This window comes from Equus przewalskii, chromosome 15, assembly GCF_037783145.1.
Source record: "Equus przewalskii isolate Varuska chromosome 15, EquPr2, whole genome shotgun sequence".
NCBI classification, from domain to species: Eukaryota; Metazoa; Chordata; class Mammalia; order Perissodactyla; family Equidae; genus Equus; species Equus przewalskii.
In genome coordinates, this window is record NC_091845.1 from 83,278,673 (window position 1) to 83,306,584 (window position 27,912).

General features: G+C 39.6%; 1 protein-coding gene and 1 long non-coding RNA gene across 2 annotated transcripts in view; one reads left to right on the forward strand and one right to left on the reverse strand.

The window, feature by feature from the left end:
* CPB1 (carboxypeptidase B1) overlaps window positions 1–27,912 on the forward strand; it is a 43,445-nt gene that overhangs the window by 7,662 nt on the left and 7,871 nt on the right. The window contains exons 2-10 of the mRNA XM_008531940.2: window positions 2,345–2,581; window positions 2,695–2,770; window positions 9,202–9,326; window positions 16,539–16,638; window positions 16,723–16,824; window positions 17,674–17,775; window positions 20,718–20,828; window positions 20,914–21,004; window positions 21,681–21,883. Coding sequence (XP_008530162.1) covers window positions 2,511–2,581; window positions 2,695–2,770; window positions 9,202–9,326; window positions 16,539–16,638; window positions 16,723–16,824; window positions 17,674–17,775; window positions 20,718–20,828; window positions 20,914–21,004; window positions 21,681–21,883 — 981 coding nt within the window. The 5' untranslated portion in view covers window positions 2,345–2,510. The remainder of the gene's footprint in view (window positions 1–2,344; window positions 2,582–2,694; window positions 2,771–9,201; window positions 9,327–16,538; window positions 16,639–16,722; window positions 16,825–17,673; window positions 17,776–20,717; window positions 20,829–20,913; window positions 21,005–21,680; window positions 21,884–27,912) is intronic.
* Window positions 1,755–20,737, reverse strand: LOC139076015 (uncharacterized). Its single transcript, XR_011527203.1, has 7 exons — window positions 20,603–20,737; window positions 17,587–17,852; window positions 17,105–17,249; window positions 11,831–11,972; window positions 3,150–3,228; window positions 2,923–3,066; window positions 1,755–2,429 (listed from the first exon to the last, which is right to left on the reverse strand). It is a non-coding gene; the product is annotated as an uncharacterized lncRNA (long non-coding RNA).

Sequence of the window (27,912 nt, forward strand, 5' to 3'; positions counted from 1 at the left end):
ATTAACCTTAATTAAATGCCACATTAGACAAAGTGAATGGATTTGGTCCCAGCCCCCATCAGTCAGATTAATCAGAGTTACCAACAGAGTAGCATACTCATGGGAAAACTCACCAGAAGTCATGAGCATGTGAAAGGGTAGGTATTGTTCAGAGACAATTCTCCATGGATCCCTCTGTTTCTGCATGTCTTGGGACAGCTTTTTTCCTGGACTATCTTTTCAAAGATGTTTGTACAACAGCAGCTTGGAAGATAGAAATGGCCTCTCCCTTTAGGGCAAAATAAAGATCTGCCCTCCAGGATAATAAGGCTAATGTCTCCTCTGGGGCAAAGTTTGGGCAGAACTTGCTAGCAGCCCCCTCATAAGATTGAGAGTTTCCTAGACTCAGTATACCTCAACTGTGACGCAAACCTATGTACCCAGCATAGGTTTGGGCCCACCTACACCTCATCCCCATAGGACTAGGGAATAAAAGGACTGCCACAAACATAAAGCTTATGCTGCCTGCTGTGCCATGTGTAATAAAGTCCTTTGATTCTGACCCAGCACTTCTGTGTCTTCTGGCAGCATCTATAAAACCGGTGGGGTAACTTTTTATCTTGCAGGTAGGACAAAATCTCAGACCCTTCACACCTTTTGACAAAGACCCAGATTAACATACAGAGATAACACGCTTATGAGTTGAGAGACTTAATTCTCCCCCAATTGATCTACAGAGTCAGTGCAATAGCAATCAGAATCCCAGCAAGATTTTCCATAGAAATTAACAAGTTGATACTAAAGTATATATGGAAATGTAAAGTATTAGAATAGCCAAAACAATCTTAGAAAAGTACAAAGTCGGAAGACTTATATACTATCTGACCTTAAGACTCGCTAAAGTATAGTAATCAAGACATTGTGATAGTTGTATAAAATTAGACAAATAGATCAATAGAACACAATAGAAAGTCCAGAAATTATCCCACACATATATGGCCAAATAAATTTTGACAGAGAAACCAGTGTAATTCAGTGGGTAAAGAAAAGCCTTCTCAAAAATAGTACTAGATCTGCTGGAGGTCCATATTTTTAAAAATTTGTTGACCCATACCTCACACCATACATAAAAACCTAAACTACAAAGCTCCTGTAAGAAATCATAGGCAAACATGTTTGATACCTTGGCATAGGCAATGATGTCTTGGAAAAATGTAAAAGTCATAAATTATAAAAGAAAAACATTGATAAACTGAAACTTCATCAAAATTTAAAAACTTCTCATCAAAAAGTAATATTGAGAAAAAGAAAATGCAAGCCACATACTGCAAAGAAATATTTGCAACATATATTTCTAACAAAGGATATCCAGAATATATTTTTAAAAACTGCTACAAGATAATTAAAAGGCAAATAACCAATTTCTTTAAAAAGGTAAAATTTTTCAACAGATGCTCCACAAAAGAGGATTTACAAATGGCTAATAAGTACATGAAAAAGATGTTCAACATCATTCGTATCAAGGAAATACAAATTAAAACCACAATTAGATATCACTGCACACTCACTGAATTACCAAAATTAAAAACTAATGATACCAAAATGCTGGAGAGGATGCAGAGCAACTAGATACTGGCGGAAGCCTAAAATGGTACAACCACTGTGGAAAAATGTTAGGTGGAATCTTATCATTTAACCCTCATCGACATTATTATTTAGCAATTCCACTCTGATATTTATCTCCCTCCAAAATGAAAACATATGTCAACAAAAAGACTTGTACAAAAATGTTTATTGCAGCTTTATTTATAATAACACACAATTAGAAACAACACAAATATCCATCAACAGGAAAATGGATAAACAAATTGCGGTATATTCATACAATGGGATATTACCTGTTAATAAAAAGGAACAAACCAATAATGCAAACAAAATATTGATAAATCTCAAAAACATTATCTTGAATGAAAGAAGCCAAACACAAAGGGATATATACAGTATGACCTTATTTACATGAAGTTTTAGTACAGGGAAAATTAATGTATGAAAAGCTAGAAATTCCAATAGTGGTTGCCTGAGGGGAGTACAGAAATTGACTGGAAAGGTGCTCAAAGGAACCCTTCGGGAGATGAAAATGTTCTATATGGTGATTGAGATGTTTATTACCTGGGTGTATACATTTGTCAAAACTGAAACTTTACACTTAAATCTATAGAATTTATTGTACGTAATTCTCAAGTCAAAATGAAAAAAAGAGACTAAAAATAGATTTTATTCAATACTCATTTACCTCCAGGCTATTCAAGGTCTGACATCCAAATTAGATAGGTTGAACTTGAGATTGTTTGCTCTGTTTCCACAGGTGTTGAGGGAGATATCCTCTCAGACTTTACACAGCTACCAGGGCAATGATGCCGGGAAAACCATTCATCAAGATTTGACAGTGCCTATTTGCAATCAGGAGAAGAAAACAAACACCTTGAATATAAAAGCAGGTGAAACCCACCCAAAAGACCTAGTCAAGCACAATGTTGGCGTTCTTGCTTCTCGTGACTGTGACCCTAGCCTCTGCTCATGAGTCTGGTGAGCACTTTGAAGGGTAAGTGAGCACCTCCTTAAATGAGCAAGCCCTTCTTCCTCACTGGCCCCAAAATTTGACTGTGTTACCCAATTTTAAACTTTCTCTTCTTCTTTTGCTATCTCACCATTCAGTGAGAAGGTGTTCCGTGTCAAGGTTGAAGACAAAAATCACGTCAACTTACTCCAGGAGTTGGCCAGCACCAACCAGGTAAACGATTCTATTTTACAGGTTTACTTCACACTTAGTTTAAAATCTTAGACTGCACTGTGATTCCATCAAAGTAAAGTGACATGAAATATTAACTATAGCACTTTTGGAGCAAGAAATAAAAACTTGAGAAACATTCAGTGCCACAATACCTTCTTTTTCTGCCTAGATTGCCATAAGCCCTCTGGTATTATAAATCCATGGTAACTTTTAAAAGAGTTGACAGAGCATGACAACTGGATGAGTTGGAACTGTCGTAAAGGTCATAGAACACCTAATATACAGTCACTTCCCTTCTAAGGCAAAAGAGAAAAATGATCAACTTGGATATTACTGAAAAACTGGGCTTTTGTCCAACTTGAAATTCGTTTCCACATACCATGTATCATCTGTTCTCTTTGATTTTCTTTCGTTCCAAATCAAACAGCTTGAGTGTTCATGACCTTGATTCAAGACCTCTTAACGAAATGGCATGAGGGGGAAAAGAAAGTAAAAAGCCATGAATGATTTCCGTACTTTTATTTTCAAGAAACCGAAATCTCTACTCTACTTAAAAAAAAAAAAATCCACTGTATGTGGGATGAGAACTGACTTTTTAATTATATATGTAGTGTGGCAGGAAGCTATTGTTGACCACAAATAGTTCACCTGGGCCAATGCTGTTTCTTCGTGAGTATATAAACCAAAATAACCTACTAGCTCCTAAATATCTACCCTTCCATCTATCTACCTATCTTTCTAGAGTTATTTTTTTAGCTTTTAAGGTGTGGAGGAAGAATGAAGAAGGTAAAAGGTGTCATAATCTGAAACAGATTCAGAAGTTTAGAATCGAAAGAGAATATAAAGTTATCTATTCCAGCCTTCCACTCAAATCTAGAATTTCCTTCATGGAAATAGCAACTCTGGTTGCTAGCCCTAATAAAACCTGTTTGAGTATTTCCAGGGATAGTAAGAATACTGCTTTTCAGAGTAGCTCATTTGCCTTACAATTAGAATGCTAACTGATACACTGAGCTGAAAGCTACCTTCTTTCACATTGACCCACCCGGCCTAGATGAGCCAAATACTGTCTTCCCTCTAAGATTTATTTTTTCCAGATCCTCCATCATTTCTCTTAGCATTGGTTTACAGACACTTGATCATTCTGGCCACCTCTGGATACAGCTCAGTCATTCTGTCTATATTTCTTTTTTAAAATGTAGCTCTCAGAATTGACAATGGACCTCCAGGTGTGCTCTGATTAATACATACTGCGGGACCACTGTCTGCCTTCATTTCTAAAGCAGACATTTATTAACGGGGCCTAAGATTCTAGCACCTTGAACAGTTGTAGAACATTCTTAGTTTATATTAAACCTACAGTCAATCAAAACCATTAGGTTATTTTTTTCTCACATGAATCACCCTCAAGCAGGGTATTCTTCCTTCTGTGCTTGTCTAGTTGATTTTTTAACCTATGCAGGATTTTACATTTACTCTGTTAAAATTTATCTTGATAGCCTGTTCTCAGCATGTTGAGATCCTTTTAAAAATGAATTTAGTCACCCAGGTAAATAATTCTTCCCCCTAACTTTGCATCACCGGCAACTTTAATAAGCATGTCTTCTCAACTTCTGTCTTTGCTATTGATAAAGAAAAATGTTAAGTCTTCAGGGGTCAGCACAGGATCAGAGGCCTCCTTCAGTTCATTCATTCAATATATATATATATATCTTGAGTCTCCACGGTGGCAGACACAGTGTTAAGCACTGAAAGTGATTCATGAACCATCTCTCCTCAGATAAGTTTGCTCAACTACCCCCATTACTGGGGCGTTACCTACAGCTAACACTGTACTTTCCAACTTGTAAAGAAGAATATAAACGCAGACTTGGTCAAACACTTTGCTCAGATCCAGATTCAGTGTTCTATCAGGCTAGTGGTCTCTTTCAATAATAAGATGAAGTTAATTGGACCTGACTTACTCTTGCTTTAAACCGCGCTGGCTCCCAGGGATCACAGCTTCCTTTTCTAAGCATTCACAATCCATGTGTTTCCAATTTTCTCTGCATCTCTGCCAGAATCCTTGCCAGGCCCCCGGAGCTCCTGCTTCTGGGATTCACCCGTTTTCTTGTTTCTGCGATCCAAGACTTACCCCCTCCACGACTCAGTGATCCCTTCAAAGTCTGATTCCTCCAAGATTGCTGAGAAAACTCTGCAATCATATCTGTGGTGTTTTTTTAATTACCTAAAATTCAGTATTTTTATGGTGGCAAAGAGCAGAGGATCTGGATTCAGACTGCCTGGGTTCAATTCCTGATCTAACACTTGCTAGTTGGACCTTGGCACCTCTCTGGGTCTCAGCTTTCTCGTTTGTCAAATGAGGAGAATAATAGTATTTACCTTATAGGATTGTTGTGAGATTTAAAAGAATTAACATAAGTAAAGCACTTACAAAGAACTTATGGAGTGAGAACTATATAAGTGTTTGTTATTATCACCATCGTTAGATCTGAGATTCTGAATGCAATTTACATGACCAGTATAATCTCCTTTCCTCATCCATCTTGGGGCTCAATGTTCTCATTCCAAAGAAGGTATTTCTGCTAAAATCGTGACATGTGAAAAATTCTTTACTTATGGTAATCTTGTTTCTCAGTAGAAGCAAAAAGAGATAGTGTAATTCCTTGGAAAAGACAAAAGCCAAACAAGAGTTAAACAGGGCTACTTTCTCTCTTCAGCTGCAAACTTCATGCTTTAGCTCGAAGCAGTGGGACCGCATGTTCCTTCTTTATTCATTTTATTTCCAACGTGATTGGAAAAGAGATTTTTATCCTCCTTAGCAGTCTTGGGAGCACAGCATATTCTGGACCATAGCCTTCCTGATAAGATCATCACAAGGGCATCTAGTCTTTGTATTCATCCTTGGCCATGTGTCCTTCCTCCCAGCTTTTGAACATGTCCTTCTCAAAGGTGAATGTATTGGAGAGATCTGTGACCATGCTGGACACCAGCGGCCTCCCCCTTTCCATCCATCACTGTAAAGCAAGGATTTCATTTCATCTCCTTGCAGTCAGGGTTGCACTTGCTCCTTTATTGGAGACATTCACCATAAAACCTACTCTCTTTTCTCTGTACTTTCTTGAACTCTGTTTCTCTAGTTTAAGGTGCATGTTCGTCTATGCCCAGAGTAACATGGGCACAGTCTTCCAATGTTCCATCCCTCCCGCTACACTAGTAAGTTCCTCCCTGATGTCAGGAATTAGGCCTAGAGTAGAAGTCACTTCCTCTTCCAAAAAGAAAGGAAAATTCCATCAAGATAATTGAAGAGTCTATCAGATGCTCACCTTACAGTCAAGAGCAATGTGAAGAAACGAATCTGTGTAAATTGTGAAGAACCAAAGATCTCCAAAACCAATATTTATTCTTTTATATGCCCATCCTATTCCCAAAAGAACTTAAAGTGGATACACTACTATCTTGCTTTTGTACTGGTTTTGCAGTATATTTTAGAAAGGACTCTTTAGTTATTAGGCAGCTAGCCGATTCAGTTGACATTCCCACAGTACCATCACTTAAAGATATTCCTTTATCTTCCAACAAATGTTCTTTATGGTTCTTTGTCACTCAGCTTCCTAGATTTAAAATTTTATAATCTCAGTTTTACAACTTCTTAACATATAATTCAATTCCCACATCTCATATCATTTATTTTACTCTGTTTCCATATTTGAGACACGATCTCATTCACAAGGTCTTGTCAATTACTGAAATTTATATTTATCTCCTGTGCTAATATTTTGAGTTTGTTATTTGTATCCATACTCTATGCATTGGTAAACCCCTATGAGGCTACTGTGTTGCTCCTGATTTCTGGCTCCCCTGGGGATGAGCTCCAATATGGTACATCTGCATCATCCTTGCAGGACTCCATACTGATGGATGTTAATACGGTTTGCTGACCAATTTTCTCCATGTCAAACTGAAATTTTTAAGGAACCTCAGGTTACCTCTGCAAGTGTTCTGTCAAACATATTTATGAGATTTCTCCACTCCATTTTAAAGAATCCATCATTCTCACTGCAAAATCTTAAAGATAATTCTCTTGATAGATACAGAGAGAAAGAGAGAGAGATCTACATATCTATATATTTACCTATTTCCCCCAATATTTGGCAGAGCCAAGACCAATAGGCAAGAGGTTAGTAGATTAGGAAAGGCAACTTTCAACTTACTGTCAGAAAAACAAACATTGATAAAGTAATTAGGCTATTCTGAAATAGTACTAGAAGTACTCAACCATCACCAAGGATGTTGTGCAGGCACTTATTGCTCTATGTGGACAGCTAGCCTCTTAATCTAGGTTCTTCCAGATAAAGATTCCAGAGCAGACTTCATTTGGGAAGTGCAGGGAGCACTGGTAGAGAAGTGAGGAGTGATACAGAGAGGGGAAGGCAGCCAAAAAAGAGGGCACTATTAAGCCAGCTACCACAGAGAATGACTAGAGCTTAGTCCTACAAGAACTCTAGGAAAGGGTGCAAATCCCGTGCTCCAGAATTAGCCCACCTGAGAAGAGAGGGAATCGGAGTATTTAGACACCCACTTTCCAGGGTCATTGGTTGAGCACTTATCTGGAAAGAGTTATTTCTTTTGCACTTCCTGCCTGCCAAAAGCTATTAGCTTGGATTTTCTAGTTCTGGGTGAAAGAACTTTCAAGCACAGAGATTCAGATCTTGGCAGTGGAGAGTTCCCTGAGCACAACAAAAGGTCCTAGCGTTACGTGTGGGCTGGGTACTGTCAAGTTGCCTACAGATGCTTGGAGGTCTTCCTGTGCTTTACCAATTCCAGACTCTGTGTCCGTAACAGATACACCTCCCTCTCCCAGCCCATCTTGCAATGACAAGCATTTATCAGGAACACAAATTCAGAGTGAATGCTTAAAGATATCCTTCTCCTGGAACGTGCTTCTCTTTACGATGCTGGCTAACTAGAATCACCAGCCCCTTGCTTCCTCTGTCCTTATCATGACATGCCTTTATACTTCCTCCACTATCATTTAGCCTCTCTTCTTTGACTCACTAGATCATATTCTGTAGCCAATTCTTATCGAATGATCAATACTCTCTCCTTTCAACACCTTAGTGACAACCACACTCACACTTTTTCTTCTGGAATCCCTCCTGGTGTAATCCTAACGCCCCTGCCTCCATTGCCCTGACATTCCCTATGGCCCTGACTCAGGATCAGCACCCGTGAGACAGCTACAGTGGTTTGAAGATTACCAGGACAGGAAATAGGCTACTGGAGTCTCCACAGCTGTATCTACAGTTGAGGCATCTTAAGATCTTACCTCATCAGTTTCTGTTAAACAACTTCTAAGTCTGCGCAAACTCCCTTCCAAGTTTCCAAGCAATGGTCCCAAATATCACCACCTGTCACATGTCTAGCCTGAGACTAGCTCAGAAACATCTGAACAGGGACTGGCAAGACACAAGGGCAGACAAAGACCCAATGTCAGGCTTGCCTCTAGCTTCTAGGCATTGCTCAACTCAAGGAAGGAACAGGAAAACAGACACCTACGAGAGGCAGCCCGTCCTTGGTTAATATTTTCCTATGGAAAAAGGAGATTTGACACCACACATCCACAAAGAAAAACATGAGAATTATCAAATATGTCCTCCTGTTATTTTTGTGCATAATTTTCTCTAAAATCTCCCCCATGAGGACAGAAGCCATGTTTGGTTTGCTCACTAATATATTCCTTTTCTCAGGCACAGAGCCTAGCACATGGTAGGTCCTCAATAACTACTCATGGATAATTGAACAAATGAAAATGTCAGGACATTGCTGGATCCTCGAGAGTATTTTATTTCTGGCCATGGTGCCTAGGTGAGCACCGTGCAGACATACATTTTCCCTCCCTGAGGTACCCTCCACAGGTCAGGGACGTTCATGCTTCCACACATGACTGTGGCATGCACAGCACTGAGTTCCAAGGTAAACTCATAAAATAAGTCCATTAAAAAGCCACAAGGAAAGCTCACTTTGTCCCTATTAAATTTTGTGACTCTAGTTAATTCATCATCATTCCTTCAGCACATTTACCCATGACCACAAACACTGCTATCACAACGAGCAACTGGTACAGGAAATCAATAAAAAGAAAAGAGCAGTTATAGAATACTGCAATTAACTAGCATTATGGGAAATAATTATATGTTCTTCATGCTCGTTGACAGTCAATTAAGCTTATGTATGTGTAAACATTTTTATTGACATCTAGCTGCTTGATCCCAACTCTTGTTCACTAAAAGGAGATAGGTTTAAGAGATTTCACGGATAATTTGAGTTTGAAAATAACCCAGTGGAGTAGAGCAATAGCGTGCTTGCTGATGACAATTCACCCATTGAATTATAGGTGTCCAATACAACATATCTTATTCCTTATTCAGATTGACTTCTGGAAACCAGATTCTGCCACACAAATCACACCTCACAGTACAGTTGACTTCCACGTTAAAGCAGAAGATATTTTGACCGTGGAAGACTTTCTGGAGCAGAATGAACTACAATATGAGTAAGTTCATGTTTTATAGCTATTAAAATTCTCTCCCATGTATGCTCTCATCCAAGCCTCTGAATAACTCTGAAACTGAAAATAAGACCCAAACCATAGCTTCCCCAGGACCCCACACATAGGTCATGGCAGAGCTGGCCCCGGATCCCAGATCTCAAGACTTCAGGTCTGGTAGATTTTGTGCTTAGTTGTCGCTCTTATAAAAATGGCTGTGACTCTTGAACCCCAAATCTTCAGCCAGACATCTGAGCTGCTACTGGTTTGCAAGTGATATATAGACTACAGGCCAAACCAACAGACACTCTGTTATCAGCTAGACACAGGCTTAGTCCTAAATCATATCCAGGCTTCTCTCAGGTGAGCAGTCAGACCTACTGTGAGCCATGAGGGCTCTTCATGCCCTTTTAGATTAAGGACCAGACTACAGTTAGACTGAGTGGTCCTTCTATCCTTTTTACCCCAAGGCCCCACAACTGTCTCTAATGGTAGGAAAGGCATGGAAAAAGGACTGAAAGAAAGGAAAGTCGTTCCCCAAAGGCCTAGAATAGAGTTAGCTAAGCTGATCACCCCACATCTCCTCTCCCCAAATTCCACGCTGGTCCATCTAAGGCTTTTTTTTTTTTTTTTAAAGATTTTTATTTTTTTCCTTTTTCTCCCCAAAGCCCCCCGGTACATAGTTGTGTATTCTTCGTTGTGGGTTCTTCTAGTTGTGGCATGTGGGACGCTGCCTCAGCGTGGTCTGATGAGGAGTGCCATGTCCGCGCCCAGGATTCGAACTAACGAAACACTGGGCCGCCTGCAGCGGAGCGCGCGAACTTAACCACTCGGCCACGGGGCCAGCCCCCATCTAAGGCTTTTAAGATGAGAATGTCCTCCTCAGTAGAGGCAGTTGCCCACTTGTTGATCCAACAAATAGATAGTGAGTGTCTACATATACCAAAGACCAAAAGATAGATACAGCCCCACTCTCTTCAGAGGAAAATAGACTTTAAACAAAGAATTGCAATAACGTGTAAAAAATGTCAGGAAGAGTAAAGGGCTGGAGATGCAGGGGAAGAGACCACGTCTAGGGCTCAGGGAGGGCCACCCTAGGAAACGATGCTTCAGCTGAGAACTGAAGGATGAGTAGGAGTCAGCGAGACGAAGATAAGGAAAAGTCATACTCTAAGCAGAGGACAGACCACACACTAAGGCTTAGAACTGGGAGAGACCATGTTGACCTGGAGGCATTTGCACTAGAGGGAAGGAGGAAATGGGGTCTTTAGTCCAGAGCAGAGTTCTTCCTCTAGAGAGTGGATCAGCGAGAAGCAAAGAGACAGTCTCGGGCTCCAGTCCTGAACATTCGAATGTTTATCCAACAGTGCCCCGCCACAAGCTCAAGTCTTCACCGGATTTTAGGAAAATGTAACCTACATAATTTTAACAGAACTTCTGTCTTGTTTCTCACATCTTAAAAATACAGAATAGTATTTATGTAAGTGGAGATGTCAGAATTGTCACCTATAAAATCTGTACCTCCATCAGGAGAAGTGGTGCAGCATAAAGCAACAAGTAAAGGCTTTGGGAAAAACCAGACCAGATTTAAATCCTGGTTCTGCAACCTCCTGGCTGTGTGACCTTGGATAATTTGCTCAACCTTTCTGAGCTTCAGTTCCCTTATGTATAATATGAAGCCATAATGCCTCTCTCAAAGGGCTGTTGAGAAGATGAAATAAAACAATATGTAGATAAATCGCAACTGATATTACTATTGCTGTGAATGCAAAGAGGGAGATTATACATTTTTTAAAGGTCAACAGAAACTGTTTCGTTTAACCCTGTTATCGTGCTTCACACAGCTGAGCTGTCTGCTTCTGCCTGAGGGAAGTGTCAAAATGTGACCTTAAGAATTGACTGTCTTTTTAAAACAAAGATATAACATAGTAAATTTCAAAATGTGATTTAGATTTATGGCTGTGACACCTTGCTCTTCTTATCACACTAGGAAGGACTTCTAAAACCCTAGCCTTCAGGAGCCTTCCGTAACACTCAAGAGGATGACAGTTTCTTTATAACTCTTCAAGAAAAACAAAAGGAGGATCAGAACCACAAGCTAACCCTAGCCACCTGAACGCCGTCCTCATTCCGCCCATCTCACAGGGGAGAAAAGCGCTTCTCAGCGCATATCAGTCTCCTTTTATCAGTGTCCTTTTCATGTCCTTTTGTAGTGGGTAAACTTTCGGAGAATTGTGTGAGAATGTCACCTCATCTAGAACATAGGACGTTCCCTGGGGCCTAAGAGCCTGTGAATTCTAGCTTTTCTGTTCAGTGCTTAGCACATTCATAGCATATCACTTTCCACATATTAAATAATAATAAGTCCCTGGAAATCCTGGAGAAGCCACCAGCAGTATCCCTGCGGGGCCGCAAGCCGCCCCGTGCATCCCATTATTATGATAACTAATTTGTATCATAATATGATACAAATCGTATGATAACTAATTTGTATTTAGACAGTTTCCTACCTGAGAATTTGCAGTTGTGTTTGTATATAACAGGAACCATCTACTACACAATTCCAAAAATAGCTTTTCCGATTTTTCAGTGGTTCCAACCCTTTTCACCGAGACTTGTGTCATTTGGCAGCTTTCATCAAATTCTGAATTACTGCAGGAAAAAAATTCAAAATGTGTGCACCAAGAAAAATAACTGTATTTTCAAATGTTTGTGTTGACCCTTAGGTACAGAAAGACTAGGAATTGGATGGTGTAATTCTCCAACTTATGGTTCTGAAGCCAAGCTGACAGAACCTTTTGGTGGGCGGCCCTGCAGAGAATTCCTTCCTACAAATTGCACAGAGGTCGTCTTTGCCCCATTCAACTCAGGGAGAGACTGAGGGTTGCTAACCGCTTATAGCACCATTTTCCTACATATTTCAGATTCACACAGGAAAGCGTCCTTGGACAGGAATGGGTGCACAGTACCATTCTTCAATAGCAATGGGCATGTGGTCTGGGAACTGACCAAATGCTTCATTTTAAAGAATCTGAAAGGGGAAGAAAACGGAGTCAGGTCGCTCATTCTCAGACTTTGCGTTCCTTGCTTTCTTGGGAGTCCCTGTTATCTAGTTTGTCTTGTCAACAAAAATAATCCATAACCAATCTATAAATGAAAATTTGGGAGAGTTTATTCTGAGCTAAAATCTGAGGACCATGGCCCGGGGCCTTTCTTCCCGAAGGAAGGAAGGGCACCAAAGAAGTGGGGTGTACAGAATGGTTATACGCCCCCAAAGAGGATGTTTCACATAGGATTGAAATGTCCTTTTTACAATAGTTGTGAGACTGCTCTGTCAGCACAGCAATTGACGGAAACAGCAGGTAGGTCTGCTGTCTCGGTGGACACAGCAGGGTGGCAGGTCTGCTGTCTCTAGCTGCGTGGTCACAGGTGAACTGAGTGGTCAAAGGTGAGCGCAGCAATCAGTTCCTAGCCTAAGGAAAGATGCTTATCCTTAAGGAAATGCCAATGTGGGGGGAAGTTGCATCTTTATCTTAAGGCCATTCGTTCTTGCCGTAGTAAATGTTTAAAGCAGATATATAATACATGCTCAATGGGCACGTCAGGCCCTTTTGGAAAAAACAAAGTCAGGCTGAATTAGGTTGACACCAAATGGCTTCCTCATATACTCCAATATATTCTATTGCTTGCCATTTCTATTTGTCAGTCTGCACGTTTAAAAAAAAGAAAAAAGCAGGGCCAGCCCCATGGCATAGTGGTTAAGTTCATATGCTCTGCTTTGGTGGCCTGGGGTTTGCAGCTTTGGATCCTGGGCATGGACCTACACACTGCTCATCAAGCCACGGTGTGGCAGTGTCCCATGTACAAAAAATAGAGGAAGATTGGCACAGATGTTAGCTCAGGGCCAATCTTCCTCACCAAAAGAAAAAGAAGGAGAAGAAGTTGGATGGCACTATAAAAGGAACATATAAAAGTATAAAATAGTGTCCATGCCTCTGTATTCGGGAGATATAATGCAGTCCCTATTACATTAAGAGGCATTGCTTTAATCTCCTAGAATAGAAGCTCATTATTTAGTAATAATATTTTGTAATATAGCTAATGTAGTGCTTTGTCTTAAATCTAATAAAATCAAATAATCATAGAGCTGGAAAGGACCATTTGAGGTCAATCCCTCGCCTTCAGGCAAAAGTCAGCACCACATTTCCACCTCATCCTGATGCTCTTTTGCAAGTCACTAGACGATACTTTACTCTTGAGTGTCATCTTAAATTTAACTGGTTTTTTATGCTTCTTTGTCCTAATCGTTGATGAAAATGCTTAATATTTAACATAGTAATAACTCTAACAGAATGTCTCATCTTAGTACCAAGCAAAACAATAATCCCAACAGAGTCCCTGATTCTCTCAAATAATTTGAATTTGAGATCAGGTGCAGGAGAAAGGGCAGCAATAGGCTGTGGGAGCTCTGGGACTCCCTCCACTCGGAGCTGGTTCTGGTAGATCAGAGATCGCCATGGTTATGGTCTTAGATACAAACGTCTATGGAAGGTCTTGAGGTTGGGGAACACCTGGGAGCTTTGAACTCACGATCTGGGATACCCACTAAGAAGCCATGTGACCTAGATAATAACTTAGTTGCTCACTGACAATGGGAAATCTTGTTAAAGTGAAAATAGACGTCATTTACCATTTCCTCCTGGAGTTTTAGTTTTGTCAGTCAGTCAGAGAAGCTCATCCTTGTCAGGCAGGATTTGTTCTCTGAAATTGGGGATTTAGGAATATAGTCATTTTCTTAAAGGTTTCTGCCAGTTGATTTTTTTAAGTTTTCAAGGTTTTTGTTTTGCTTGTTTTGTCTTGTTTTTGTTCATTTTTTTTTTTCAGTTTTTAGTTATATTTGAATGTTATTTTCCTAAACTATCTCTTTCTTGGTGTTTTCCTGGAGTTTATGAAGGTGCTAACAGGCAACTTTACTATAGTTTAAATTTTTTTTCATAAACCTTAGAAGATATCTGTGTAAATGACCAAGGCGTATGGATTTGAGTCAAGCCATTGCATCTTAGAACTGAAAAGGACATTGAATACCAGCCAATCAAACACCCCATTCTAAAAATGATGAAATTCAGGCCCAGAGATTAAATTACTTTTCTGAAGCCAATTTACAAGTTAGGCAAAATGATGACCCTGATCTTTTGATTCCTAACTCTGGATTCTTTCTACTTCCACCCTATTCCCTAACAACCCAACTTGGGTGTTGAATATAATTATAGCACTTACTCTGATCATTGTTCCTAACTGTAGCAGGCAGAATGATGGTCCCACCAAAACTCTCTACATCCTAATGCCCAGAACATCTGAACGTGTATTCTTACATGGCAGAGAGGGGGGAGGGTTCCAGATGGAATTAAGTTTGTTAAGCAGATGAACTCAAAAGGGGCAGATATCCAGGAATGTCCAGATAGGTCCAATGTAATCACAAGCATGCTGAAAAGCAGAAGAGGGAGGCAGAAGAGGAGCTCAGAGGATGCAACTTGAGAAGGACTTGAGATGCTATTGCTGACTTCAAAGATGGGGGAGAAAGGCAAAGAGCCAAAGAACGTGGGCAGCCTGTAGGAGCTGGAAAGGGAAGGAATCAGGTTCTCCCCTAGAGCTTCCAGAAAGGAGCATATCCTTGCTGACACCTTGATTTTAGCTGAATGAGACCCGTGTTGAACTGCTAACCTAGAGAACCGCAAAATAATAAATTCACCTCGTTTTAAGCCACTAAGTTTTGGTGATTTACAGCAGCCACAGAAACTAATATACTAACAGAATACTGATGGCTGCTCAATGGGAAATTTTCCTTCCACAGAAAAAATTTTAAAATCTGCTCCTTTCTCTTCCTTTTTAAATACTACCTTAAGACAGTTAAGACTGTAAAACAGTATTTGCCTCTTGCTAGGAAGCAAGTATCATTTGGTATTAATTTATGGCATTTTCCATAAACAGACACAAGTTCATGCCCACGTTAACCAAATGAAGGAGAAACGCGGGGAGGTTCAGCGGGTGTCCCTGACATACTTCCTCAGAATGCCCTTGGGCAGCCGGCGCAGAAGGAGACTTTTGATGTGCGGCTGCAATTCTCTGTGTGTCAGATAAAAACATTTCAAGGCTTCACTGTGGATAATAGAAGTTTCTGCAAACTAGCCTCTGTTCAGAATATCCACAGGATTGTGACCAAGGATGTTAACGCTCAGAAAATTTTGTCCCTTCAGAACACACTTTCCGCTCAAACATAGCAAAGAGAAACAAAGTCAGACATACCCACACCTTCAGGCTGCCTCTTATAATAGGAACTTTCACCTGAACAATCATTTCTAGAAATAAGCAGGCCTCAGAGGTTCTGTCACCAATTTTCATATTATCATTTTTTTTTTAAAGATTGGCACATGAGCTAACAACTGTTGCCAATCTTTTTTTTTTTTTTTTTCTGCTTTATCTCCCCAAAGCCGCCCATACATAGTTGTATATCTTAGTTGCAGGTCCTTCTAGTTATGGCATGTGGGATGCCACCTCAACATGGCCTGACGAGCTGTGCCATGTCCACACCCAGGATCCGAACTGGCAAAACCCTGGGCTGCCAAAGCGGAGCGCGTGAACTTAACCACTGGGCCGGCCCCAATCATATCATCTTGCTACAGAACCATTCTTAGATTACTTTAAACAAGCCAAAACACAGGCTAGCAAAAACTAGTTCTTTAAACCCGGTCTTCTTTGTCTAATAAGTCTTCGGCTTGTTAATATTTCTGAATTTCCACCCATCAAGATGGTTTCCTCAAAACCTAGAGAAAGGCCTCAGGGAACCAATTGTCCCAGTTACCTGACCATGTAAAGGACTCAAGAGCATACTTTCATGTGGCAGCCCAAGGCCCTGATCCAGAATGCCCCCGGTACCAGGGGAAACCATTTTCCAAGGTTAGGGTCCAAGGACATCCAAACATGCAAAGTTTGGGCCAAGGAAGAGCCTGCCTTGCTCCCACGCTCCAGTTCCCTTCTCAACCGGTTACTCACTCTTTGCGATGAGCAGCTCAGGTTGAGGGCAGCAGGAACGATCAGAGGACACGTGTGAGTCCGTGGAGAGTGCACTGTACCATCCAGTAAGGTCGTCACTCTGGGTTTCCGCATACGTTTGCGGAGAAATGCACTTACTCACAGGAGCACCCCTTCGGTTTATTGCAGGGTGCTGATAGGCAACCTGAGATCTGCGCTGGAGGCTCAGTTTGACAGCGGGGCCCGCGCAACGGGACACAGTTACGAGAAGTACAACAACTGGGAAACGGTAGGATGTGCGCGTGGTTTAGACAGACATTTGGGAATTGAACCAAGAACGTCACATTAATCCACAAATGGTTCCATCTGGTAGATAGAGGCCTGGACTAAACAAGTCGCCAGCGAGAATCCAAACCTCATCTCCCGCAGTACCATTGGCACCACGTTTGAAGGACGCAATATATACCTCCTCAAGGTAATCACTTTTAACCGTGACCTTGCTGTGTCTGAGGGCTTTCAATCAATGAATTCTAACACATTAGCATCTGTTTCACAGACATGCTCATCCCAAACGTTGTTATAACTCTTTCCCTGCCTCTCTCCCCCAGGGAATCAAACAGATTCCCCAGCTTCTTTTATCATATGTGGAATTTTAAATCATTATTTTGATTTATTCAAAAGGAAAAATGCAATAAAATAAGAGAATCCCTATAAATTTAACCACATTCCTGTAAGCAATGTAAATGATCACCTACCTTGATGAAATTCTTCTCTCCCAGATGTCGTTTGCAAATCCATTTGTTAAAGAGGTTCATAAACTTCACGTCTATCAGACAACATTACAAAGCATATCAACAATTTGTTTCTATCATCCTCTAATGTCATTTTTGTCATGTAATTCTAATGAAGAAAATAAAAAGATCAGGAATAAGTGGGAGAGAAGGAAAAATTCTTACAAGATTAGCAACCATCATGATTACTTCTAATTACTCATCCAGTTGTCTTGGTCATGTCATCTAATAATAGCAGCTGAAAATAACCTCCACGTGAGTACAATTAAGCAGGGTAATCAAGCATCTTCTGAAAATATGAGCTTGTCAAGCTTAATAAAAATAATAAACAGCCATGTAAGCCTTCAGCTGAAACATTGTGAGAGTCTAGAGGCAAGAACATACTGTGCCAGTATTATGTTTTAATTTAATCACAGGCTATATCTCTTGCTGCTGTCAGGTTTCACCTGTTGAGTCCAAGCCCAGACGGGTAGTGAATGGTAACCGCTGAATGTGCTGAATGCCAGTTTCCCTTTTCCTTTTGTTTGCAATAGGTTGGTAAAGCTGGATCAAACAAGCCTGCCATTTTCATAGACTGTGGTTTCCACGCCAGAGAGTGGATTTCCCCTGCATTTTGCCAATGGTTTGTGAAAGAGGTCAGTAAGTAGAAGGACTTTTGGCAGTGGGAAATAGGAAGTACTTTTTTTATTTCGATCAATTCCTTATAAGATAGCTACAATAAAAGAGAATAAAAACACAGAAAAAATTCATAATTCCAAGTTCTCATTTTTGGATATTAGTTTCAACTTTCACCAAGAGACCTTTATAAGGCAAGATTTTCTAACAGTTAGCAAATTGTATTTATTTGAATTTCACTCATCTGAACTTTTCACCAGCCTTTGGTGGAGAGGCTAACAGGTAGTATAGTGGATGGGTCACTTAAATGATTACTGATTAATGATTATTGATAAGCCACTAACTTGATCATCTCCTGGGTAACAATCATTGTATATTTCAGAATAAAAGAAAGTAATACACAGTAGTTCCTACTCTAAATGATACTGGTCTTCATTCCTTATTCCTTAATTCTTATGATAAGATATATGGAAAGCCCTTTAACTAAAGTTCTTAAATATCTCATATTGGTATGAATAAATGATTCAATAAATAAATAACCAGGAGAAAAGGAATAACTCTTTCTTAAAGAAGAATTACAACTATTGGATGTACAAAGAATGAGCAAAATTGAAAATCACCATTAGAACTCCACACTAATCATCATTTCAGGCAAATCTATGGATAGATGCAAAAATTAGTGAGTAAAAGGTTAAAGAGAGGAGGCCGGCCCGGTGGCCAAGTGGTTAAGTTCGTGCGCTCCACTTTGGCGGCCCAGGGTTTTGCCAGTTCAGATTCTGGGCGCAGACATGGCACCGGCTCAACAGGCTACGCTGAGGCAGTGTCCCACATGCCACAACTAGAAGGACCCACAACTAAAACTATGCAACTATGTACTGGGGGGACTTGGGGAGAAAAAGCAGAAAAAAACGAAAGAGAAGAAGATTGGCAACAGTTGTTAGCTCAGGTGCCAATCTTTAAAAAAAAAAAGTTTAAAGAGAAATGGGATATTTGCAATCTCAAAGTATCTCCCCCAAAATACGTACTAAATTACAAAGGCAGAATTTACAGTGGAGAAACAGCAGAAACTGCTCAACCAAGAGGTCAAGGCTAACATCACCAGTATGAGACATAATCACTATCATGTACTGCCTGTATTATGCACTAAAAAGACACATCGTATTTGTACTATTCTTCCCCAAAATGTATAACCCCTCTCTAATGATTAAAAAAAAAAATCAGACAAACCCAAATTGGAGGACTTTCTGCAAACTCTTCAACACTGTCAAAGTCAATAAAAGACAAGGCAAGACTGAGGAACTGTCACACATAAGAGCAGACCAGGGAGACAGGACAACCAATGCAATGTGGGGTCCCGGATGGGATCCTAGAGCAGAAAAAGGAGATTAGCGGGAAAACTGATGACGTCTGAATGAAGCCTATAGTTTAGTTTATAGTATTGACCAGTGTTAGTTTCTTCACTTTGATCCTTGTACCATGGTTATGTAAGTAAGCTGGTAACATTAGGAAAGCTGAGTGAAGGGTATGTAGGAACTCCCTGTATTTGCAACTCTTCCATAAGTCTAAAATTATTTCAAAATTAAAAGTTTAAAAGACTGAACGGCTTCAAAAATATAAGAATACTATGATATACGATATAATTTCCTTTGCGTGAAGCACATCTCTATCTATTTGTTATGGTCTTGGTTTCCAGACATGTTATATATCCAATCGGCACCATTTAACTTCAGTGGGCATCTCACCATCTGGCCTCTAGAAGGAAATAACTTTTTTATGCGCTTTTTTTCTCTTTTGTTGGTGAGGAAGATTAGCCCTGAGCTAACATCTGTTGCCAATCTCCCTCTTTTTTTTTTTCCCTCCCCAAAGTCCCAGTACACAGTTGTATATCCTAGTTGTTAATCTTTCTAGTTCTTCTATGTGAGATGCCACCACAGCATGGCTTGATGAGTGGTGTGAAAGTCTGCACCCAGGATCCAACCCTGTGAACCCCAGGCCACCGAAGCAGAGCACACAAACTTAGCCACTACGCCGTCAGGTTGGCCCCTAGAAGGAAAGAACTTTTATCAGTATTTTGGTTATCTCCAATTGTAGACCACTAAAAGAACTTAGATCTCTGTCTCCTCCAACCTAATAAGCACATGCTTCATCATGCGTTATTTGTGGATGATACACAAAGAGCATATAAAAACTGTTAATACATAGAAGCCTCAAATATTTTAAAGTCTGTTCAAGCAAGCCTCGGGAACAGCTGAATTTCAGTTGACCATGACCCTGGGGCTAAGGGCCTACGACTAAGAGAACATCATAAATAGGCATGAGGTCCTTCCTTCATGGATACGTGTTCACACTACTTAGCAGGGAGAACTGGGCCCCTAACAGGGTTTCCTTCTCCAGAAAGAGGAGGAGGAGGAGATTTCCACCACTGCGCAGCCAGGCCGCCCCAGATCCATCCCTGTGAGCCCACTTCACAACGGGAGGCTGTCCCACTTCTTCCACGTCGGGCACGCCCGCCAGTGAGACCATCTACAGGAGGTTTCAGAGAAACTAAATAAACTTCTAGACCATTCCATAGACATTCCTGACTTACCAGGAGTAGGTGTTACCCTCATTGCCCACTAACTTTGAAAAAAAGTTATTGTGGTTGCTATTTCAAAAGTAGTGAGTATCTACGTTCTTTAAAAGTCTTTAATTTTATTAAATCTTTCTTCATCTTTAAAGTCAAAATAAAAAATAATAATTATGTGAGTTATATACGGGCAAAATAGAGTTTCCTGGAAACAGAGAAGAATTAGAAACAATTATCAGCAATATTTTGTTAATTGCCTTTTAAATATTAATAATACCTACCTTGATAGGGGACACAGCTTTCATTACCAAAGCCAACATTCATTCAGTCTATGTAATTTTCGCAACATCATGCCCTCCATTTTTCCATGAAATTCTCTTCATGTTTCATACACAGGCTGTTCGCACCTATGGAAGTGAGAGCCAGATGACACAACTCCTCAACACGTTTGACTTTTATGTCGTGCCTGTGCTCAATATTGACGGCTACGTCTACACCTGGACCACGGTATCTGAACCAATACTGACAGGGGCTGAACCAACCACTTTCTTGTCCACATTGTACTTGTCCTAACCATATAATCCACTTTCAGAACCGAATGTGGAGAAAAACGCGCTCCGTCCGCAGCGGAAGTACCTGCGTTGGCACAGACCCCAACAGAAATTTCAACGCTGGTTGGTGCTGTAAGTATCTGGCTGACTATTTTGCACGCATCTGTTGAAAAGCATAGGAGGAAAAATAACACAGGAAAACACAACAGTGTCTAAAACAAGAAAAAATATAAAATTTTATATATTAGAGTTCTAACTTTCTGAAAGCACAGACAAAAAACAGTTTATTTATTCAGTCAATAAAAATGTATTGTGTGCTCCATTGTGGTCCCAGCTGTGCTGGATGCTGGAAACATAAGACTGAACAAACCAGTCACAATCCTACTTCTTGTGGAAAGTACAACCTAGAAGAGACTGTCATTAAATAACTATTTAAATAAAATTGTAACATGATTACAATTTTATGATTCAACTCAGAAAATGATTACAGTAATACAGAAATTTCTCATGGAAATATCCTCTACTTACTAATTTTCTTACCTTTATTGATCTCATTGTCTAACACTACACAGGGACACATTGGTGATTTCACATGTAACTTTTTACCCTGTTAGCTTAAAAACGTACCATCCTAATCTTGTGGCTAAATGTATACATCCTTTATAATCTATACATACATGAGGATGATTATAACAATTCCTGTAAAAATAACTTACTTTTAACTCTCTAATTTGAAAGTTTGAAACATGTCCCACAAGAACTTCAGTAGATGACCATTTGCCATAAACAACAATATACGTTTTTTCAGCCATTGGAGCATCTCGAAGCCCGTGTGCTGACACTTACTGCGGACCTGCTGCAGAGTCTGAAAAGGAGACCAAAGCCCTGGCTGATTTCATCCGCAAAAACCTCTCCTCCATCAAAGCGTACCTCACAATCCACTCCTACTCCCAGATGCTGCTCTACCCTTACTCCTACGCTTACAAACTCCCGGCGAACAATGCTGAGTTGGTAAGTAGTCACGGTTGTAGATACGGTCTTTCACTGTTGGGATTTTTTAAATTCTATTCCCGAAAAAAAATTATAAGAACAATTTCTAGAAGTTCCATTATTGATTTTTGGTAGTACAAGTAAAAACTTACCACAGACTTATAAGGAATCTAAAATTGGTTAGACAAGTTGACTAAAAGAAATATGATTCTGATGTCGGAAATGGTCCCCAACATGCGTTTTATTCACTAATCTTCAAAATGACAACATTTCCACTTCTTCCTGCTTCACCGCAATACTGGTTCACGTGATGATTTGAGATGCATCTGGGATAATCAACCCAGTTCCTTCCTCTCATACAGGATCTTAATCAGAAAGTCAACTTTGCCCAGTTGTCTTGAGCTGGATTTGACAAAGGCAGAGCATGGCAGATGTCATTAGGAATTTGGCACATTTGGTTGATAGCGGGTTAGATGATGAGATCCTAAAATTGCTTATTTCACTGTTTGATCAGGTGAGACACAGAAGCAAATCAATCAATGAACAAATGATGTGAATGGGCCCTTACTAGATAGAGGAAATAATGCAAAGAAATTTAAGTATCCGTGACTCAAAAACCTAGCAATCTTGTTGAAGACTCAAGATAAAAACCACATGAAAAGTTAAATAGCATAACGGTTTAATGACATTCACATTAACAAATATCACAATCAATGTGTAATTTTTTTAAATAAGCAGATTTGAATCCTTAAAACAATATTTTTTTAATTTATGAAACATCTGGCTGCCAGAAGTCGGGACCAATAATCTAAAAGTACAAGTATAAGATTTAAAGCATTTGAGTTAACATCAAAAAAAAGAAGTATCCCATTTAGACGATGACATAGATGTTTGGCTTACCTAAATGCGTAAATTCGAAGACCCAGTGACCTTAACACCTGGAAATTGTTGTTTTGTACTTTCAGAGACCAAATAAAACATGTAATGCTTGTAAATATTTTGTGAAGAGCACAATGGAAAAATAGCTCAGTTTCTTAGAAAATTGATAGCTAATAGTTGGCCAGGTCCTTTTCTTAAAAGAAAAAACTGCTACATTTTAAAAAGCTTCCCATTTTCCCTATCTGTAGCCAAAAAACAAAGGAAAACATCATTAGTAGGAACCATTAAATATTTCAGTTTTCCATTATACTCGGTCTGTAAGTGTTCCCAGCGGGCGCTCACAAGCCTGCTGTCCCAGAGATGGGTGTCGTCAGCTCCTCATTTCAAGCCAAGATTTCTGGCCACCAAAGGAGAAGAAGTGGGGTATGTTGTTTGCTTAATTCATGCGAATATGTTTAAATTGTTCCACATCAGAAGAAGAAAAGAGAAAGCTATAATAACTAAGCACTAATGAGTTAACAAGTATAATATTAAAATTAAAATTGTAAACTATATTAAGTGTAACAATAACTAATATATCCAGTTTGCTTAATATCAGCTAGTTTTAAACATAAATTCTAAAAGACTAATGCTGAAAGAAAAGCTTAAAGTGTTCTCAATAACTTTCCTTATTTGGGGAGTAAGTTTAAGCCCTTTGAGTAACAAAAGTTTTGTCACCCCACTGGATCTATACGATAATAATTAGTGTCTGGGCTACTCTGAAAGTCTACAAATTATCCCTAAAAAAAAAAAAAAGGAATCAAAGGTCAGCCCGGTGGCATAGCAGTTAAGTTCATGCACTCAGCTTCAGGGGTCTGGGGTTTGCCGGTTCAGATCCCAGGTGCAGACATGGCACCGCTTGTCAAGCCATGCTGTGGCAGCCGTCCCACATATAAAGTAGAGGAGATGGGCACAGGTGTTAGCTCAGGGCCAATCTTCCTCAGCAAAAAGAGGAGGATTGGCAGCAGATGTTAGCTCAGGGCTAATCTTCCTCAAAAAAAAATTCAAAAACAAAAAACAAAAAGAATCAAGTAAGTTATACCTTTAGAATCTCAGGAATAATTTTTGCTACTTCCTATGGGAGTTTTATCTTGAAAAAGACCCAAGACTCAGAGTTAGTGGGTTTAGTGGGCCAGTTCACATGTTGCCCAAGTGGTGTGAGACCATTCCAGCAGAATGCGAGCCACTGACGCTCTTCTCTAAAAATCACTTCTTCATTTAAAATCCAGGAAAGAGAGTCAATAGTAACAGAGAGAGTAGAAATCTTGTCCTCCAAAATTGTTTTTAAATTCTAATTAACAAAGAAGTGAAATAAACAGAATTCTATCAAAGTAAAACATTCATAATCTCAAAAAAAACACAGACCACAAAATAATCTTATCTTGGATGTTTATTTTTATACTCACAAAACTAGTAAATTCAGGAGAAGTACATGCTACTTCTTATCTGTTGCAGAGCATGATAAGATAGGTGACTAAAAGGCAAAACTTAATTGCATTTATATTACACTCATTGATTTAAAAGTTACCATAATTTCCAATAATTTTTTTCTGTGATTAAACTTTTGCCTAGTATCTTAAAAGAAATATTTAAATACCACTGGTAAAATCTAACATGATTTGATTTTTTTGATTATTTGATTCATTCTGGATCTAAATTTAGTTTGGCACCCCAAAGCAACTTAAATTTTTCAAATAACTAGAGATACTTTCAATATTTTTCTTATTTTGTATAATTCCAATTCACTTACTTCCTAAGCACATTTTGCTAGAACACTCATAACTATAGTGTTACTACAAATATATGTATATCTAAAAGAGAATTTGAGTCTCTCAAAAAGAAAAATACTGGCTTTTTCATGGTTTTTATTTGTAGTGGGGGTATCAAGGAAACAAAGTAAAAGTCTTGATCTAGAACGATTAATGTTCCATCCACACCTAGTGCCTCGATATTAATTCTCAATTAGAAAAATGTGGCCCCACTATAGAAAAAGAAAGATAGGAACAGATAAGTAAGATGAATTCTTGGCCTACTACATTATAGAAACTCAGAATTTTCTTAAAGGAATGCAAATCGGACTTTGTCTTGCACAGATTTCGGCCTAGATGTGTGTGTGTGTGTGTATATATATATATATATATATATATATATATATATATATAATTCTTACTACTCTTTATACTCATAAAACTTATAACATTATATTTGTAGCCAAAAAAAGTGCTTAAAAAGGAATAAGACTTTAAACTGAAGGATATTATTCTGTACTCACATTAGCATTCTCAGCCCAAATTTAGGATATATCGTAAGTAGCAATCTTTTGATATCTGAGTCATGATAAAAATTTATGTGGCTTCATTTCTGAAAGATCGTACATGTAGCTTTCCCAACATTTACTCAAATCATGAGACAGCCTTCAGAGGGAAGAAAGGCAGAGATGGGAACGCAAAAGACCAATGAAGTAAAAGGACAAGAGAAGTAAGAGATGGATTACAAAGAAGGCTACAAAAAATATATCTTCAGTAAAAAGTATGAGGAATCATAAGAGTGTCTTACATACATAAAGCTTTCCAGTTTGCAGATTGCTTTCACACGTACCATATTATCTAAAGAAAGAATAGAAAGTGCACTGTGAGTTTCCAATGGCTTCATGAACTGTCCAGTCGCTCACTGTTGATTCCAATGTAAACCTCTATCACTATCTTTAAAGGAAGTTTTAAGACCCAGAAAAAGAATATACTTGCACTTCCAAAATTCTAAAGGAATTTAATGAAATATTGAATTGCACGACCAGTTTATTGTCAGAGGAAATAAAAACTAGGAGGCACAATTGAAAAAGTTCCCAAACTTACCCATATCTTTGCATTTATTGAGCAAAGAGAAACTTCCAATCTTTGGTCCACCTTCCGCCCAAAAAGGCCCACGTGGCACTGTTAATAATTATTATAATTACACTTCTAAGTTCAAAAGCAGGAACCCAGAATAATAACTGGTCAACTAAGTGTCTTGACCCATTCCTCAGGTTGACAAATGGAAGGTAGACGTGCACCACACACAGGGGCAGATCCAGGGCATGCATCTCACACCACATGTCTGCATGAAGCACTGAATTTTACAGCTGGAAATCGTGGAATTTCTCTGGTTCTGCTTTCTCATTTCCAGCTGAGACAACGGAGTCTTGGCTAAGTCAATATCAGTGGAGAGGCAGCCACAGGCCTAGAGTTATTGGATCCTGAAGAATTTCCTAGGCTGCCCCAACTTCAAAGAAACACACACGTATTTGTGTAGCCATGTTCTATGTCGGTACCCCACGCAGCTGTTTTGCAGAAGAACATTCATCAAATAAAGTCTTTCACCCCACAAATACATCACTATTACCTCTGTCCCTGGACATCGCTAAGAATTCACACTGGTAAAGTGAGATGCCTGACTTCTTGCGGCTCGGTCTTTGTGATTCTGGCTCATACTTTCATGGGTACATATTCATTAACCAAGAGAAAGATGACAGTCTTTCTGAAAAATTATTAAACTTGACCAAAATATAGAAATCCATTTCTAAAGTCTGATACATTCCAGTCCAGTGGTACCTCATCACCTCTTAATTAAAGTTTTAGCTAATGAGCCATCAAGATAGAAATCCACCGCTCCACCCAAGCACATGAGCATAGAGCAAGAGCATGATTAGAGATAAACATAAAAATCAGAAAGAAGAGATGTTGTGATTAGGAGGTGGACAATTGCAGGAAAATGCGCACACCCAATCACAGCTGTCACCCTGCCCCTGCCTAATAACAAAAACAACAAGGCCACGGTCCCACTGTCAGGCAGGCTACCAGTAGCTAAGGCAAACAGGACTTGAGGCACAAAACATTCACTTCAGGAATTTTCTCCGAATTTCTAATCTCATTTATAAGGCAAGAAAAAATTTTTTTCTTTTTGGTGAGGAAGATTGGCCCTGAGCTAACATCTGTGCCAATCTTCCTCTATTTTGTATGTGGGGTGCCACCACAGCATGGCTTGATGAGCAGTGTGTAGGTCCGCGCCCCGGATCCAAACCCACAAACCCCGGGCCACCAAAGCCATGCATGCAAACTTAACCACTATGCCACCAGGCCAGCCGAAGACAAAAAAATTTTAAATGACAACTGCAGAATTTCTTTGATTAGAGAAACTGGTTGCTGATTTACCAATACACATTTTAAGTGACTTCTCAGCTTGTCAGAATTCCACTACAGGGCCTAGCCGGTACACGGCTCATCAGGCAACTAGCAGAAACTTCACTGAGCACCTGTTGAGAGCTCAGCATAAACCATGGTTCCTGCCATTGAGAACATAGAGTCTTATTGAAATAGTAAGACTCAGATGTCAGAAACCATACCAGAGAAGTATAGAATTGGGAGATTCCAACTGGGCACAGTGGTAGGAATTCAGGGCAGGAAAATGGCAACGTGTGATGAAGCTATTCAAGGAAGGTTCTAGAAAGGACATAGAATTTGTTCTGAGCCTTGCAGGATGGGCAGAATTTGGGTGGCTGAGGAAGGAAGAGAGTATTTTAGGCACAGAGAAGAGCCAACGAACGTGCAACTGTGGGACTGAGAAATGGAGTTGAGGAGTAGAGTAGAAGGGGTCAGCCTGTTTTGAGTGTTCTTGTGAGGGAAAAATGGGAGTGACGTAATCGGATTATGAAGGGACTTGAATGTGAGAATGAATCCCATGTCACAGCGGGCCCTGGAGCCAGTGATCCGGTAAACAAGAGTGCCAGGTCGGGTACAGGACTCCTGGTTAGATCTGAATTTCAGATTAACAACAAATAATTTTTAGTGTTTAAGTATGTTCCAAATATTGCATGGAATAGACTTATACTGAAAAAGTATTCATTATTTGTCTGAAATTTAAATGTAACCGGGTAGCCCTGTATTATTTGCTAAATCTGGCAGCCCTGCTGGTGAAATGACATTCTAGGGGGATTGGCGTAGCAGTGGTATTTAGGAGACACTTAGATTATTGTCGGTAGAGAAAAATAAGGCGTTCCCAGCACCTTTAAAACCAGTTGTCTTCCTTTTTAATTTTCTCTCTAAGATACACTCTTGTTTACCATAATTATGTCTTTTATCTGACTTTCCTTTAAACTA